The sequence below is a fragment of the Convolutriloba macropyga genome, chromosome 7, assembly GCF_964194025.1.
Source record: "Convolutriloba macropyga chromosome 7, txConMacr16.3, whole genome shotgun sequence".
Classification (NCBI taxonomy): Eukaryota; Metazoa; Xenacoelomorpha; order Acoela; family Convolutidae; genus Convolutriloba; species Convolutriloba macropyga.
In genome coordinates, this window is record NC_134474.1 from 14,391,380 (window position 1) to 14,405,988 (window position 14,609).

General features: G+C 38.8%; 1 protein-coding gene across 2 annotated transcripts; it reads right to left on the reverse strand.

Annotated features, from left to right (window-relative positions):
* Positions 1–575: 575 nt before the first annotated feature.
* LOC142342112 (uncharacterized) lies at positions 576–8,832 on the reverse strand. 2 transcript variants are annotated; one of them, XM_075393304.1, is made up of 3 exons: positions 8,433–8,832; positions 3,673–3,816; positions 576–1,025 (listed from the first exon to the last, which is right to left on the reverse strand). In XM_075393304.1, the coding sequence occupies exons 1-3, from the start codon at positions 8,653–8,655 to the stop codon at positions 721–723; spliced, it is 672 nt and encodes a 223-aa protein (XP_075249419.1). In that variant the 5' UTR covers positions 8,656–8,832; the 3' UTR covers positions 576–720. The 2 variants fall into 2 exon arrangements, with proteins under 2 accessions (XP_075249419.1, XP_075249418.1); XM_075393303.1 differs by having other exon boundaries at positions 3,673–3,819; positions 8,433–8,827.
* Positions 8,833–14,609: the final 5,777 nt, after the last annotated feature.

Below are 14,609 nucleotides of genomic sequence, written 5' to 3' on the forward strand. Positions count from 1 at the left end.
TTGGCTCTTTCAAATTTAGAGTCTTCAAAACTTCAAAAATTGGTATCTTGTTAATGATCGGGATTTTTAAAAAAAATCTAATTTTTGAGACTCCAAAACTTTTAAAATCGGGATCAAAATGTAATTGAATGAATGAAGCGTACAATAACATTTACAAACATTTTATCGTGATTAAAGTGAGAGGACTTCTTTATTGATTTGACACGTGTCATGTAAGTGCATGCAATTTCTCATGCAGGTTGAAGTATTTAGTTGGTGGAAGCACGTCTGCTTAAATTGGACTTTTTTTCGTGAGCTAAAGTTGGAATAAAAGTACGATGTCCATTTTTAGAAAAATTGAAAGCACTGACTGCTTTTAATCTTGTTTTGGGTCAAGATGGACCTACGATGTTCCGCATAGGTTCGAAAGTACAAATGTGATTGTGTATGCATGTATTTACAAGATTAACGGCCATCTATTAAAAGTCTTGTAATTCAAGTTGATGCATATAGTCATGCAAGAGGCACGCGCGAATCTTGTTAGAGTCTTAGCAGATAACCCTCCCAGTTAACCGAGATTGTAAAAGATTTCAATCTTACTGAGTAGGCTCAAGCATGTGAATTGTTTAGTTTCAGCCGAATATAAAACCCCATTATTAAAATATTACAACTTCCATAACTTTTAGTCTCTATTAATTGACATAATCACGGTCTCAAAATGTATGTCTTCCAAAACTGATCTCACTGTGAGATTGGCCGAGTGTAAATTCCTCCATCAATCAGTACCAACTTCTTCTTTTTCTCTTTACTCTTCCCCCCTTTAGACCTGCTCTGAGACGATTTCGAGGCCTTGCTCCTAGCACTTGATGACTTTTGCTCCCTCTGCTGACCAGATTTTCGGTTTTTGGACGTCTTTGGCTCGTCGCCTCTAACTGAAGCTCGACTTCTTTCGGTCCCCTTGTCACTGGTACTTGTCAATGCCAGGCTGTTTGTACGAGTCAATTTCCTGTTTTTGGACTGTTGGCTCTTCGAACGTACTTGCCCTCCTTTACTACCGGATCTTTACTACCTGGATTTGGATTAACCATATATGGCTTTCATTTTAGTTTTAAGTAATATGGTTGATGTGAAGCATAGCATGTTTTTTATTCCAAAAATCCTGGGTGCTCGAAACTTGTCCCATTTTAAATTCGTCCCATTTTTTGTAGGTTTGGGTCATATATTAAACAAGGAACCAAAACTTTTTTTATAATCTAAGGGCGACATGAATGCTTTCCGGGCTAACGAAGTTTTAGACAGAATTCAATAAAACATTATCTAAGCTGTGTTGCTGTCAAGTATAGAACTTTTTTTATTCACAAAGAAAATAGTGAAAAGAATCAATTTTTGAGGAATTGCTTAAACGAGGTTTTCAAGAAACATTTTTTTCCCGATCAGTCCGTACAATTTGATGAAGTGCTACAGGCTAATATACAGTCTATTAATTTCTTGGTCTGTGGTATCACTATTGAAAATAAAAATGCTAATAATTATAATAAAATTAAGTGTCATTAACTTGAGAAGGCCACAAAAAAGAAAATCGGATAGGTTATCTTTCTCAGGAGGTATAGTAATTTTAAATCACTAGTAATTCTGTAGTAAGAAAATTTTATGTCATCCTCTTTTTTATCAGAAATCAAACGATTAAACCCATGGTTAGTACTTGATCGATTAAAGACTGATTGCACTTGCTGGAGCCCAAGTGCAATCACACGCAACACACCCAAGATTTATTAAGTTCCGTCGACTAGCATTATTTGTTTCCTGACTATAGCCATACGTAGACACTATTGCTGAGCTCTGTGTTAAACGTGTTTGAAACAGTTGTAGTTTTCACTGTGACTCGCCGGTTGCTAGGAGTTTTTGGTTGCAAGGTGTTTATTTTTGTTGAGAAACAATATATTGGGGCCAAATATGTCAGACAAGCAAACTTGAGTGCGCTTCTAGGTTTTGATTATAATAGCAAGACCTATATAATTGGATTCAAGCAGGAGAATGGCTGGCTCATGGTAACTATAATTAGCAGCGCAAGCTTCAATGAGAAAAGTTTACCTCTCAGGGAAAGTGTCAATGAGAGTAATAAGGTGTAGGAAATATGGACAGTAATCTAATTATAAATTTTGGGTTCGGTCAGGCGTCATTGATGGCAGGATGCCTAGAGGCTGATCCGCATCGATTGTCAACAGTCCACTCTCCTCAAATGAGGTGATGTCTGCCATGGAAGTAGAATATAAATCTTTTTGCCGAACCAAGTCTGGAAATTTTAACAATTACCGGAAAGTGTAAAACCACTCAAGGGTAAGTGGCACTTTGCAGTAAAGTGTAATGGTTAAGGGGCTACTAGCAAGTAAAGCTCGCTTCGTTGCGAGAGGTTGTTCGCAGGTGGAGGGTTGACGTTACTCTCTAACAGCCCATATTTAATCTGTTAGGCTGATGTTCTGGCTCGCAGCACTAGAGAAAAAAACTTCTACAACTTGACATAAAAAGGGCATACCTTAATGCGGTTATAGAGGAAGATATTTTTCGTAAGCAAGCTAACTGATTCGAAGTGACGGATCCAAACGACAGTAAACTATAGCAAGCAACCGCTTAGCTTGTACGGGTTCAAACCATTAAGACGGGATTGGTATCGGGCACTTCTTGATTTTTTTGTTTATGATAGGTTTCACATCATGCATAAATGAACACTGCAGATGAGGAGATAATGTTCAATTTGTTTGTGTCTGTTTGGATGACATACTGTTTTTGGGGAAAAAACTCTTGACTTTAATGAATAGGTTGAAAAGAATTGGAAGGCAATTTCAGAATACACTCTAAATATACTAACTCTAAGTAAGAATACACTCTATAGTAAGTCTTCAGAATCACAATGATTTGTAGAACTCAAAGTTCAATTTGAAGAGGATGGGATCAGTTTGAGGTAGGAAAAACACATTGATGCTCTTCTAAAAAAAGTTTTAGATGCGGATTGCAAACCAGAAAAAACTCCAATGGTAACAGAACAAAAATATTCGCTTGTCGATTTGTCTAGTACTCCGATTTGAAAGTGGGCCTGGACTATCGAGGCGTAGTCGGCATTTTAAACTAATGGGCAAACTGCACACGACCCGACAGCTTTTTCTACTCTTTGTCTTAGTTGAGCTGTTTTCTTGGATCACCAAAACAAGAGCACTGGGTAGCAGCGAAAAGAGAAAGGGTGCTCCATTGTCTAAGGGGCACAAAGGACTTTCGCTTGTTTATCGTAATTCCGGGAAGGTCTTTGAAACGGGCGTTTTTTTTCCGATTCGGGTAGTATTGACTCAAGGAAAGGGAACGAGTGGTTTCTTCGTTAGACTTAATAAGGAATAAGGCTGCGTGATTTGGTCAAGCAAGCTCCAGGCAACGGTGGCTACATTTACCGCTGAAGCGGAATTGAAGAAAATTACCGGGCTGGAGAATATTGCCATGACTTCAATTTTCGGTGAACCATGTACATTGGCCAAATGACGCATATACGGAACAATTTTGTTCTCAGTTTTTAAAAAGCGATAAAATAACGCACACTTTTCAGTGTCGTAGGGTACGGATTTAAAGTTGTTTTGAAGGATACCCGACTCGAAAAGTCATTGTTAAGTCAACAAACGGAATGCTAAGTTTAAGTAAAGATCCGACCACCTTTCGCACCCACAGATGTGCGGCTGATAGCGTCACCTCTGCTCCCAGCCTCACTCTTGCTACGCACTGACTTTTGTTGCATCTTTCTGCTGGTAACACTTGATTGTTTCTCAGACTGGCCTTTTTCTTTCCGGGTCGAACTGTCTACTGAAAGAAAAGTGCACTTGGATCTGTTTGCTTGTTTGATATTGAATATTGATTGGTTATTAAAAATCTATCCACGTGGTCAAGTGGCCCCTTAAAAAAACAAATAGACACTTCATTGACCTTGAAAGAAAGTGTTGTCCGCCAAGTACATATTTTTCAGAAGGAATATTTGATCAACTACAAGTGCTATTATAATATACTCTGTGCTATCTAAATTTCGCTAAATTACAGTTTTTATAAAGGGTCTTTCCCATTATACCCCCCCCCCCAGCTTAGTGCCCCCTATAGCCCCCCCCCCCCAGCTTAGAGCCCCCTATAGCCCCCCCCCCAAATCATGGTAATTATACAATAATGAGGGGGTATTATTTCATGGGGGGGCTATGATGGAAAAGACCCGATAAAAGACATCAGTTATTAATGGTGCGAATTTTTTTAGGGTACTTACAGCTTCTCGAACTGGTAAAATATTTTTTCTTTCATATAGCACATGTCCGGACAAAACAGTTCCAGACAAAATAGTACCAAATTTCAAAATATTTCTTGACAAAAGTGTCCCAGGCGTAATAGTCCAATAAAAGCAGACAAAAAAGTCGCAGACAAAATAGTCACGAATAAATATCAAAACAATTGTAAATACAATCTAGAAACAATTAAAAAACATAATCTATGCGTAGAGCTTCTGAACGCATTGTGCTTCATGGATATGAATTATGATTAACCAAAAAAACTTGGATCAAAATGCATAAATTGGCAAAACTAGCTCTGTTGTAATCAACTCTCAATGCCATACCATAACATGAATAACTAAATGAGTTTCTGTGTTATTTAATATTCATATGTTTATTAACTCTGTTTAGTTGGGACTATTTCGTCTGGGACTGTTTTGTTCGACTGAAGAGCCCTCATCCCCCTTCCCCTATAGTCGAGGACATTCAATGTCTTTGTAGCCTCACAGCCTAGTGAGGTTGCAGCTCAGTTGGGAGTGCGAAGCACAAACGGAAACGGGATCATCTCCGTTTGTGCCCCCTCAAATATATCTTACACCCCAGCTACAGAATACTTGCCATTACCGGATCTCTCCCCCCCCCCCCCCCAAGCTTAGTGGTTCCATATTATTTTCACTCCCCAAACGCACGTTCCAAATGATTTACCATGCAATGACACGTACTCTGTAACTGGGAGGAGCATAACGTACTGGGAGGGGCAAAAATGGAAAAGATCCTCATTACCTATTGAATGATTAGGTCAAAATAGCAATAATATGCTCCCACTAAGCTGGGGGGCGCAAACGGAAAAAATACCAAAAAATATAAACCGTTTGTCTAGTGGCCCGCCCGCATCATAGACCCCTCCCCTAACTGTTCGTCTATAATCCCCTAATTATCGTAACACTATAATGGGAAGCTATACCTTACCCCCAAATGAGAAAGCCACTTATGAAACTTTAGGACTATAATCAATCTGCTATATTGGGCACGCAAACACAATGGCCAAACGATATCGTATCAAAAAACTTGTCTTCATATACCTTTTCCGTTTGTGCCTCTCCAGTACGTTATGCGCCCCAGCTGCAGAGCAGGTGTCAGTACGTAGCAAATCGAGTCTTTCCCATTATAGCCTACCATAAAATTATGACTCTTCCTAACAAAAACATTTCACATGCATCCAACGTCAACCTTTATGGTTGCAATAATTGGTTTAAATTTTTTGTTCTGTTCCAGTATGGCATGCTGGAACCCTCCAATCGCCGTCTTTATTTCATGGAATGGGGCAAGCTTGCTCCGCGAAACATGTTTTCTGAACAATAACTGTCCAAGATATTATGAATCTATCATATCCCTACTAGTCCATGCATTTTTTTGTTTTTTGCTGGTGCATCCCTTCACATAGATTCCACGCTGTTAGTGTGTGCACCCGTAGTTGGATCCACAAAGTGTTCCCAATGGTATACCGTTTCATGGCTGTAAGATGGATGCTTGTCTAGAACTTCATATGCGGACCATAAATGCAAAATTATGATTGAACCTGGCTCTACACATTCTTCTATGCACTTTATAAGCGTATTAGAATTTCGATTTTCAACTTTCACCACGAATGCTTCATTTGTTTCACGACATATACTTCCAATAACCCAATTTTGTGGGTACACTTGGCCCCTGATGTATTTTCGTTTGGAGAAGAGGCTCGGATCTATCTCTACAGTTCAGTATTGGCCACCGATTTTTGCCGAATTGTCAGTCATCAGCCATTTGCAATTCTCTCTCATATACTTGTTGAAGTCGACAGCTGTAATTTTTTTAAACTTCCCAGCTGGTTTTGCAATAGTTTTGCGTATGTGAACATAGGAATTTTATCAAATCCCATTCGAGATTCAGCAAGCCAAGTTCCCCTTCTAATACTATAAACCAATCGGCATCCTCTTATTCTGCATCGCCATCTTTCTTGTTGTCAGGACAGCATTCCATCATCGTTTGGGCAATGCTTCACTTGGGAAATCGTTTCATACTCTTGCAATATTGTTATTCTTTCCCTTTATGTTTGCGAGTCTACAGTTTTCCCGTTTACAATTTTGGGATTTAATCTGATTCGAGCCCCCAGTGTTTTTTGACCCCTAGTTAAAAATTTTATCTTGTTGTATATATATATATATATATATATATATATATATATATATATATATATATATATGTGTGTGTGTGTGTGTGTGTGTTACTTTGTAAGGAAATAGCACTTGCGCCTTGGAGTCATAAAAGATTTATGCTCACCAAGTTGAGGGAGGGGGCAAAACAGAGTAGACCCCAAATTTCATCAAGTTCATTGGAGCCTTTTTGTAAGAACACAGTGTAAGAAAATGAAACGCGGTGACGAGAAACTAAGTGAAATGAATTATGATGGACATGTTCATGTGATTTTTTGAAAATCATTTTTCCGCTAATTCCTGCGCGTGTTTTTGTGGCTCTCCGGCCTTGATTTTTGACATTGGAAGTAATTGTAATAACTGGTATTGAAAATTCGGGTATTTCGAAATTTCAACTGGTGGGCTATAGTTTACAAGCCGACTGAGCTCGGGGGGCTATAATAGGTAAGACAATTAAATGAATGTGAAAGTATGGCGCGTGCCTCTGGGGGTGCAAATATGCTTCGGCTAAGGGGGAGGGAACGTAAATCCGTAAATGTTACGTAAAATTATATGTCACGTGCTTCTGTGGGGGGGGGGGTTGGAAATATTAAGCACCCGCTAAACTGGGGGCAGGCATAGACGGAAAAGATATGTTTTTTCATTGACAATATTGGTTGATAAACTGGATCTATTCTGTATTGCCCCCAGTATTTTGGTGCCCCCAGCTGCAAATTATGTGTTGTTATCTGGCACGCTACTTTGAGAAAAATTATTTATGCGCCTTGGGGTTGTAAAAGAATTATACCCACTAAGATTGGGGAAGACAAAAAGATCAGTTGAACTGTTGTTAATTGATATGGTAAACAGTCCGAGTAACAACACTGCCAGGAAATTTATTGGCTGTTTAGAGCGCTCAAACGTCTGGTTCTGATTGATCTCTTCCGCCCCGCATTCTTTTTGGGATCTTCTCCGTTTGTACCCACCGCCCAGCTTAGTTGGTGGATATTATTTGCACCCCTCAGACGCACGTACTTTTACATAATGATTTGCCATGTAATGACACGTGCCCTGTAACCTTGGAAACATATCGTACTGGGGAGGGGGGGCTCAAACGGAAAACATCCCGGGGATCTATTCTTTTTTGGCCCTCTTAATGGGCGCTTATTTCTTTTACGCACCCCAGGCGCACGTGCCATTTTTTACATAGTAACGTGCTATAAAATAACATATAATTTGTAACGTGGGGGCAAAAAACACTGGGGGGGGGGGGCAAACAAGATAGATCCCATCCCGGCTTTTCCCCTTATAGCGCGTCCCATGAAATTGTGGCCCCCCTTTATTTGGTTTGTTTCCGTTTGTGCCACTCCCCTCATGCGTTATGAATTTGCAGTCCTCGTGCAATTCCAGAATAGCTCATTGAATCTTTTTCCGTTTGTGCTCCCAATACGTTATGCAACCCGTTACAAAGCAGATGATATTGGGAGAAAATTACTATGGATGTTATCAGTTGATCAACATAACTGGTTTTTGGGTCCCCTAACGTGGATTCAACTTAGAACTTTTGACAATCTCTTAATTAATTCTTTTATTTGTTTGCTTTTTGCGATGCTGCTAAGCTTAGCTTTTACAGAGGATTGGGCATCTATTTTGAAAAAAATGAAATCTTGGGTATCTATATTTTCGGAAAAAAAATTTTGCCTTCTACCAGATCTTCAACAAAGTTGAAAAACAGAGAAAAGACCGAGGTCGGCCGATGTAAAGTATGATAAGACCGATATTGGCCATGATTAGACCGTTTGTCGATGTACGAACAGACGTTGGGTCAAAATTATTTGTGGTCACGCCCATGTAATTAGGACAAGGAATTAAATGGCATATGCTCTGTAACTCTTTGGGGGGGGGGGGGGGGGGTGCGTATATTAGGTACTGGATGGATCCGATTTCGCGCCGTTATTATCTTCTAAACTTAAGTACTAAGGACACAGTTGCTAACCTGGCTTGCCATTCAGAACTACTCTACTAGATGAGGTGCCTGAAATACTTGACTTGGCGGAATTTGATCTGGTTAATTTGTCATCTGACCGAGTCTTGGCTTTGTCGGCGTGCTTTGATCGCATCTTCCACGCAACTGTAGGCCTTGATGCTCTAGGGGTAGATGAAATGGTTGTTTCTTCCGAAGTTTTTGATACGCGTCCTGATGTTTTTGTAGCTGTCATTTATTACCAATGTGTTATTGTAAATTTGAATATGCTTAGTTATTATTTAAACTCCATTGCTATTTTTGTCGTGTTATGTCTTTGTTACTCTCGTAGTTTTCTAACCAACTTTTTACGATTGCGAATCTCAAAATATTTGACTTTTGAGTATTTTTCACCTTTTATAGTTTGACACGTGCAATATCCAGCAATATGAGGCATTTCACTTCAGCCCCATTAATGTCATAGCGCTCCAGAAATATGATCGATTAGCAAAAAAATCGATATTTGGGTTCCCATCGTTCACCGAAAAATAATAGCCCCCAATATGCATACAGCCCCCATTGAACCTATTCTGTCCCCCTCCAGCTTTTACGACACCAAGCGCACGTACGGTTTTTTACATAACATGCTGTATAACAACACATAAAATGAAATTGGGGGCACAAAAAACAGAGGGGGGGAGCAAAATAGATCCCCCGTTTAGCCCGCATGGTATATTTTTGGCAATCTTCGCTTCTTCGATTATAAAAAATCTCTGTCCGCTCCTCTAAAGTCTTCAGAAAGTAGTTAAGAATTTCCGAGTTTTGATGGCTAAACTTACGCAAGTTAATGAGTATATTCGGTTTTTTTTTCTATTCATTGGCATCCACGTAACATTGACCTCTGTTTGGGTTAATCTTTTCCGTTTGTCACCCCTTTAGGTTATCCCCCCGTACGTTACGCACCCTCGTTACCCGCATATAGCAAAACAACATGTAAAATTATTTTGCTGTTGTTTGGGGGTGCTCTGTGGGGGGGGGGGGGACAGACGGAAAAATCTAATTTTCTTAAAAATTTTGAAATCAAAATCTGTATTTAAAGAACCCGCCAAACTTTGCAGTTTTCTAGCGTTCTAAGTTTCCCAAATTCTCAAGAGTGCGTACATTATGAGCGTGTTGAATAGAATTTTTTGCATTTTTCTTAATTTGTCATCAACTTCATAATTTGCGCTATTTTTTTTAAAAAATCTTTTGAATTTTAATGGTAATATTTTTTTACCTCTTTGTTTTTTTCGCTTGATGTCGTTTTCTGAAATTCTGCTAGGCTCAACAGTGAGGGGACTCTGTCGCCGAGAAGATTGATCAAATAAAATAAACCAACGATTTTGAATTGGTGAAGCAAGCGTTACTTTGTTATTCTGCTATTTCCCCTCCTCCACTCTTGTATATTGTGGCAAATTAGATTGCCTTGAAATACGTTAATTCACAATGGGGATCGTAATATCAATTTTAGTTATATGGATAGCAAATGTAAGAAAATAACTTGCACATCAATGGAAAGGGACAAATTTAAAGCAATTTATAGTAAATAAAATAATAACAAAAACAATATCCGGGGTTCGCTTCCCAGATGAACTAAATCAAAAACAATGACAGCATCCCAACTGGTCTTGCAATTACAAACTTCCAGAGTTCAGTCTCACTCTCAATCTATTCTCTGCTTTCCAAACTATCTTTCAAAATTTAGTCCCACTAAACCAACTGCTTTCTCTCGCTCGTGCGAACATTTCTCTCCTGTCTCCAAACATCTGAAGTTCTCCCAAAGTTCAAAAAAGTCTGCAAAAATGTCTCTATGTCACTTCAATTTATACTCAACCAATACGCTCTTATCTTGAGCAAATAAACTTAATCTCTTATGTAAACATTGCAATTTACTCTTGAAATCTGTCAGATTCTGTGGGACGGCTTTGTTTGCTATGCAATCAAATCAACATCAAACTGCGCTTTGTCATTCAACTGCTACCAACCATTGTTCAACTTTCTCCTTATCTCAAGTACACAACCTTTAGACTCTTATGTAAACAAAACCACTTCGCCTTATCTGCACACATTGCAAATGTGGATTCCTTACTGTTCCCATAGAAAACATTCAACGTTGCTTTGAACGCTCGTATCGCTGTATTTCGGCTCGCAATCTCTGTCAATCGTCATGTGTTAAATAAATAACTAAGCTCAACCTTAAGACAAAGATCAATTATAATTTCCAGTTTTCAAAATACTGCAAGCAAACCCTGTAATTATACATATCGGACAGACCAGTTTTCCTAAAAGCTCAAAATTTGACCTCTAGGGGTCAGTCAGGGGTCATTCGTCAAAGATGAGGGGTCAAATTGATAAAACTAATTATTGTCTTCGAAAGTCCATCTACAGTTGCACCTACCCACAAATTTTCACGACATAACTCTTAATAGGACACGAGCAGTGCAGGCGCACATGTCTCGTTGTTGTTTCTCAGGGAACCAAAATTCAAAATATCATATCTCGTGTGCTAGGGTAAAAACATCATCGAGTAAAATTATTTAGAAACTGTTGGGTGCAAACTGGATGCGTGCCAACAATTATTGTCCTAACATTGTCAGTGATGAGTCGTTTCCAATTTGAATATTTTTAACGAGTCGTGTCGGCCAAAATCCGAAAAATCAGAAATAGGTTAAAGTGACCGGGGTGGGTATATTTTGTGACTAACTGTCCCGGTTTATCATATTTTCACCATATCAATTTCATTTGGGGGCCAGAAATTCGTATTTCTCTGTTTTCGGCTTTTGGGTCATCCCGCAGTACGTGCGTGCGGTCGGAATTCTGGGGTTGAAAATATCAACAATCGAAAGCCCTTGAAAAGTTACATTAAACTTCCAAAAATCATAGGGCTACTACCAATACTCCACATGCAATTCAAATTTTACGTTCCGCAGCACGGGCGTGCGTTAGTCCCATGCGGGCTGGTGGGGGTCATTTCTGGCATCAAAATTGATTTCCCCGCACCCAACTCAGTCTATTCCCCAATTTCAGTGTTAACGATTTTTAGTGAAAATTGCCTATTCTTTCAAACTGCAAAAAAAATTCGCAACCTCCTATACCATTCTCCTGATCACCCAATCCATTACTGCACAAGTACATACTAGTACGACTGGTTTATACCGTTATTTCATCTATAAACTATCAAATTTTCACCTTATATAGCAAAAACCTTCAAATCACACCACTTCCGGTGCTAATAACTTGGATCGAAATTGTGTTACCGACCGCGCATCCCTACTATATATGGGTAATCATTAGGGGAATATCCCATCAAATTTTCAGGCCCCACTGATCAATATAACTTAGTCATTGGTTCCAATTGTGTTCAAAGTATCTAGTTCACTTCAAATGTTCGCGACCTAGTGTACTTCTAAATTTAAATCACTCATTTTGACTTTGGCCTGATGCACAAATACATTTTTGCTAAGTAACCGAAATATATCGACAGCTCAATATGCTTTTGTTCATCAATTTGTTTGTTTAAGATATATCTCTGAAATCCCTTCTCTGGCGCCTTCGAAACAATCTCTTTAAGAAAAATGGATTATTTCAATCACCTAATTAGTTTGTCTAACTTGTCTAACTTGATCATATTTATATAACTTACTCGCAGTATCTGCTTATGACAATTTCCTGCGTACTGCACTTTATTTTAAATTCTAAAAGTCTTTTGTCTTATAATGGTATTATTTTTTGTACCTTTGTTTTTTCGCTTACTTTGAGGTCAAATGACTAAACACAAGGGTGACATAGGTTTTTCTTGGTTCATTCTTCGTGGCCTCCTGAATACATAATTACAGTATTCTGTTTTTTTTGCTTCATTGACTTTTTTATATTTGATAACTTTTTGGCGTTGATTTGCATTTTGTTTTATCAAAGTTTTATCAAAGTTAGTCCTTTTTTCTTGTACTAAAGATTCAATAAAATAAAAGACTAAGAAGTAGACTTTCTTTTGCTTCATAATTCATCTTTTATGATTGTTATAAAAATTACAATTATTTTTTACGAAAAATATGTCATGTGCGCACGCACAATTGCTGAACCTCGTTGCTAACTTTTAACAATTTCCAATGTAATGGGTTCTACGCTGCAGTTTCTAGTGATCTGAGTTTTTGTTTCATAATTGACCTGAACTAAAATTTAAGACACTTGCGTCAAGGCGTTAAGACACATACGAGAATTGTTTAATTTCAATTCGCGATTCAAAGAACTTTAAGCTTAAGTACAGAAGTTTGTCAGCTGTTGGTAGCTAATGAGTTTTGCATAGTCGGAGCAACTGGCAATTTATATTGCTTTTGTGTCTCGATTATTTCACGAGGAGGACGTTTTGACAATGTGAAGACGTGAAGTAGGAAGATTTTATAATTTAGACCCCCAAAATTAAATGGCTAAGAACTAGATACAGTTTTTGCAAATTAAAGTCAAATTGCAAATCCCGAAAAGTGTTTAGCTTGGAACCTAATCTCGAAAACAACAGTTATTACTGAGAGTTGACGAGACGACCTGGTATTGGCCAGATGTACTTGAATCGCCCGACCGAAAAACGGGTGACCAGACCAGCCAGATTAAAGCCACCCTTAACTTGATCAAACAAACTTTAGACACTGTTTGTCAGACAAAACAGACTGTTCTCCTGTCCATTTTCCGGACCGAACAGGCCTAGGCCAGACTTTTGGCCAGACCATGAGCCAAATCGACGGCCAGAACGAGCAGACTCTTGTGGAGACCAATGGCCCGATCGCACAGACCCTGGTGAAGACCGTTGTCCAGATCATTTGCCAGACCAAACAGACCCTGGGCCAGACTCAATTAAAAGTAGAAGCATCCGCTAAAAACTATAATTTACTTGTCTCATTTTTTAACAGAAAAAGAACATAAATTTTTAAAAATATTTCCGGTAAAACCGTCAAAATAAAGACCAATGTAATTTCCAGAAACTAATTTGGTGAAGTAGTCCAGTCATCTAGAAGTAGGTGCTGGTTGCTATTGATTGTCTGTTAATTTGAAAAGCAGTCAAGACAGCACACATATAAACAATTGCAGAAGACCGATTCTTAGCCGGACCTCTGGGTTTTGGATATGGGTATTGCTCACAACTCACCCATATATGCGTACTCAGCTGACCAAATGGAACGAAATTGAGTATTGATAAAAAAGAACGGACCAAAATGTGAATATTGGCCAGATCAAACATACCAAAACATGGGTATTTGCCAGATTTAATAGACCAAAAATTTGGTATTGGCGAGATAAGTGTGAGTAATATTTTTCCGGATTATTGAATTGAGTCGTAACGGACCGCCTGTTCACGACGCAAGTCGTTCTGGATCGTACCTGTCTTGGGTTGCAGACCTCTTCCTTGGCAGCTTAAGTGAAAAACAAAAATATAAGTGAAAAAAAATAACGCTAATCGAGGTAAAAGTAAGTGAGTGAAGAGCCAAATGCAGTGAACAAAAAATTTGTAACGCTTGAGGTAAAAGAAATTTGCCTCAAGCGTTACAAAACCATTATAGAAAATGGATTTATGCATTACCGGGTCTGAGTTTTAATCCCAACGCTTTGAAAGCAACTATAAAGCTGACAAAAAGCAGAATTTCGATGATTAAATTTGAGATAATGCAAGCCAACTGTATGTAACGTATCAAGGCAAAAAAGCACATTACAGGGGCTCGGCAAATCTATCTGTATTTGTTAGCAGGCATTTTGTCTGTGCCGATTTTTGGCTCAGATCGGTCAGCGATACGTTTTCGAAACATGAAATTATTAAGCCTAAAGAGAGTGCAATCGATTTAATTTATTAGTAGGCTCAACGAAAATTATGTTAAACTAATTTTTTCCGACCTTTCTACGTACATTAGAACGCATATAAGTCTTGCGTGGTTAGGACTGACGTAATACTTTTCTCGCTGCTTTATTTAAATATCGCATTGCTCTTTTACGCGGTAACATCCTCCAGCCCGGAAGAAAATGTTGGGAGGATCGTTACAAGCTTAACAAGCGGGCGGACAAGCGATCCGGACGACGTGCGTACGACGGCGGAGCGGGCGACGCTGTCGGAGCCGTACCAGAGTTCTTCAATCCGAGCAGCTGGATAGTAACCCCCTAGGGTTGCTTTCTTCAACTATTCAAACTAAA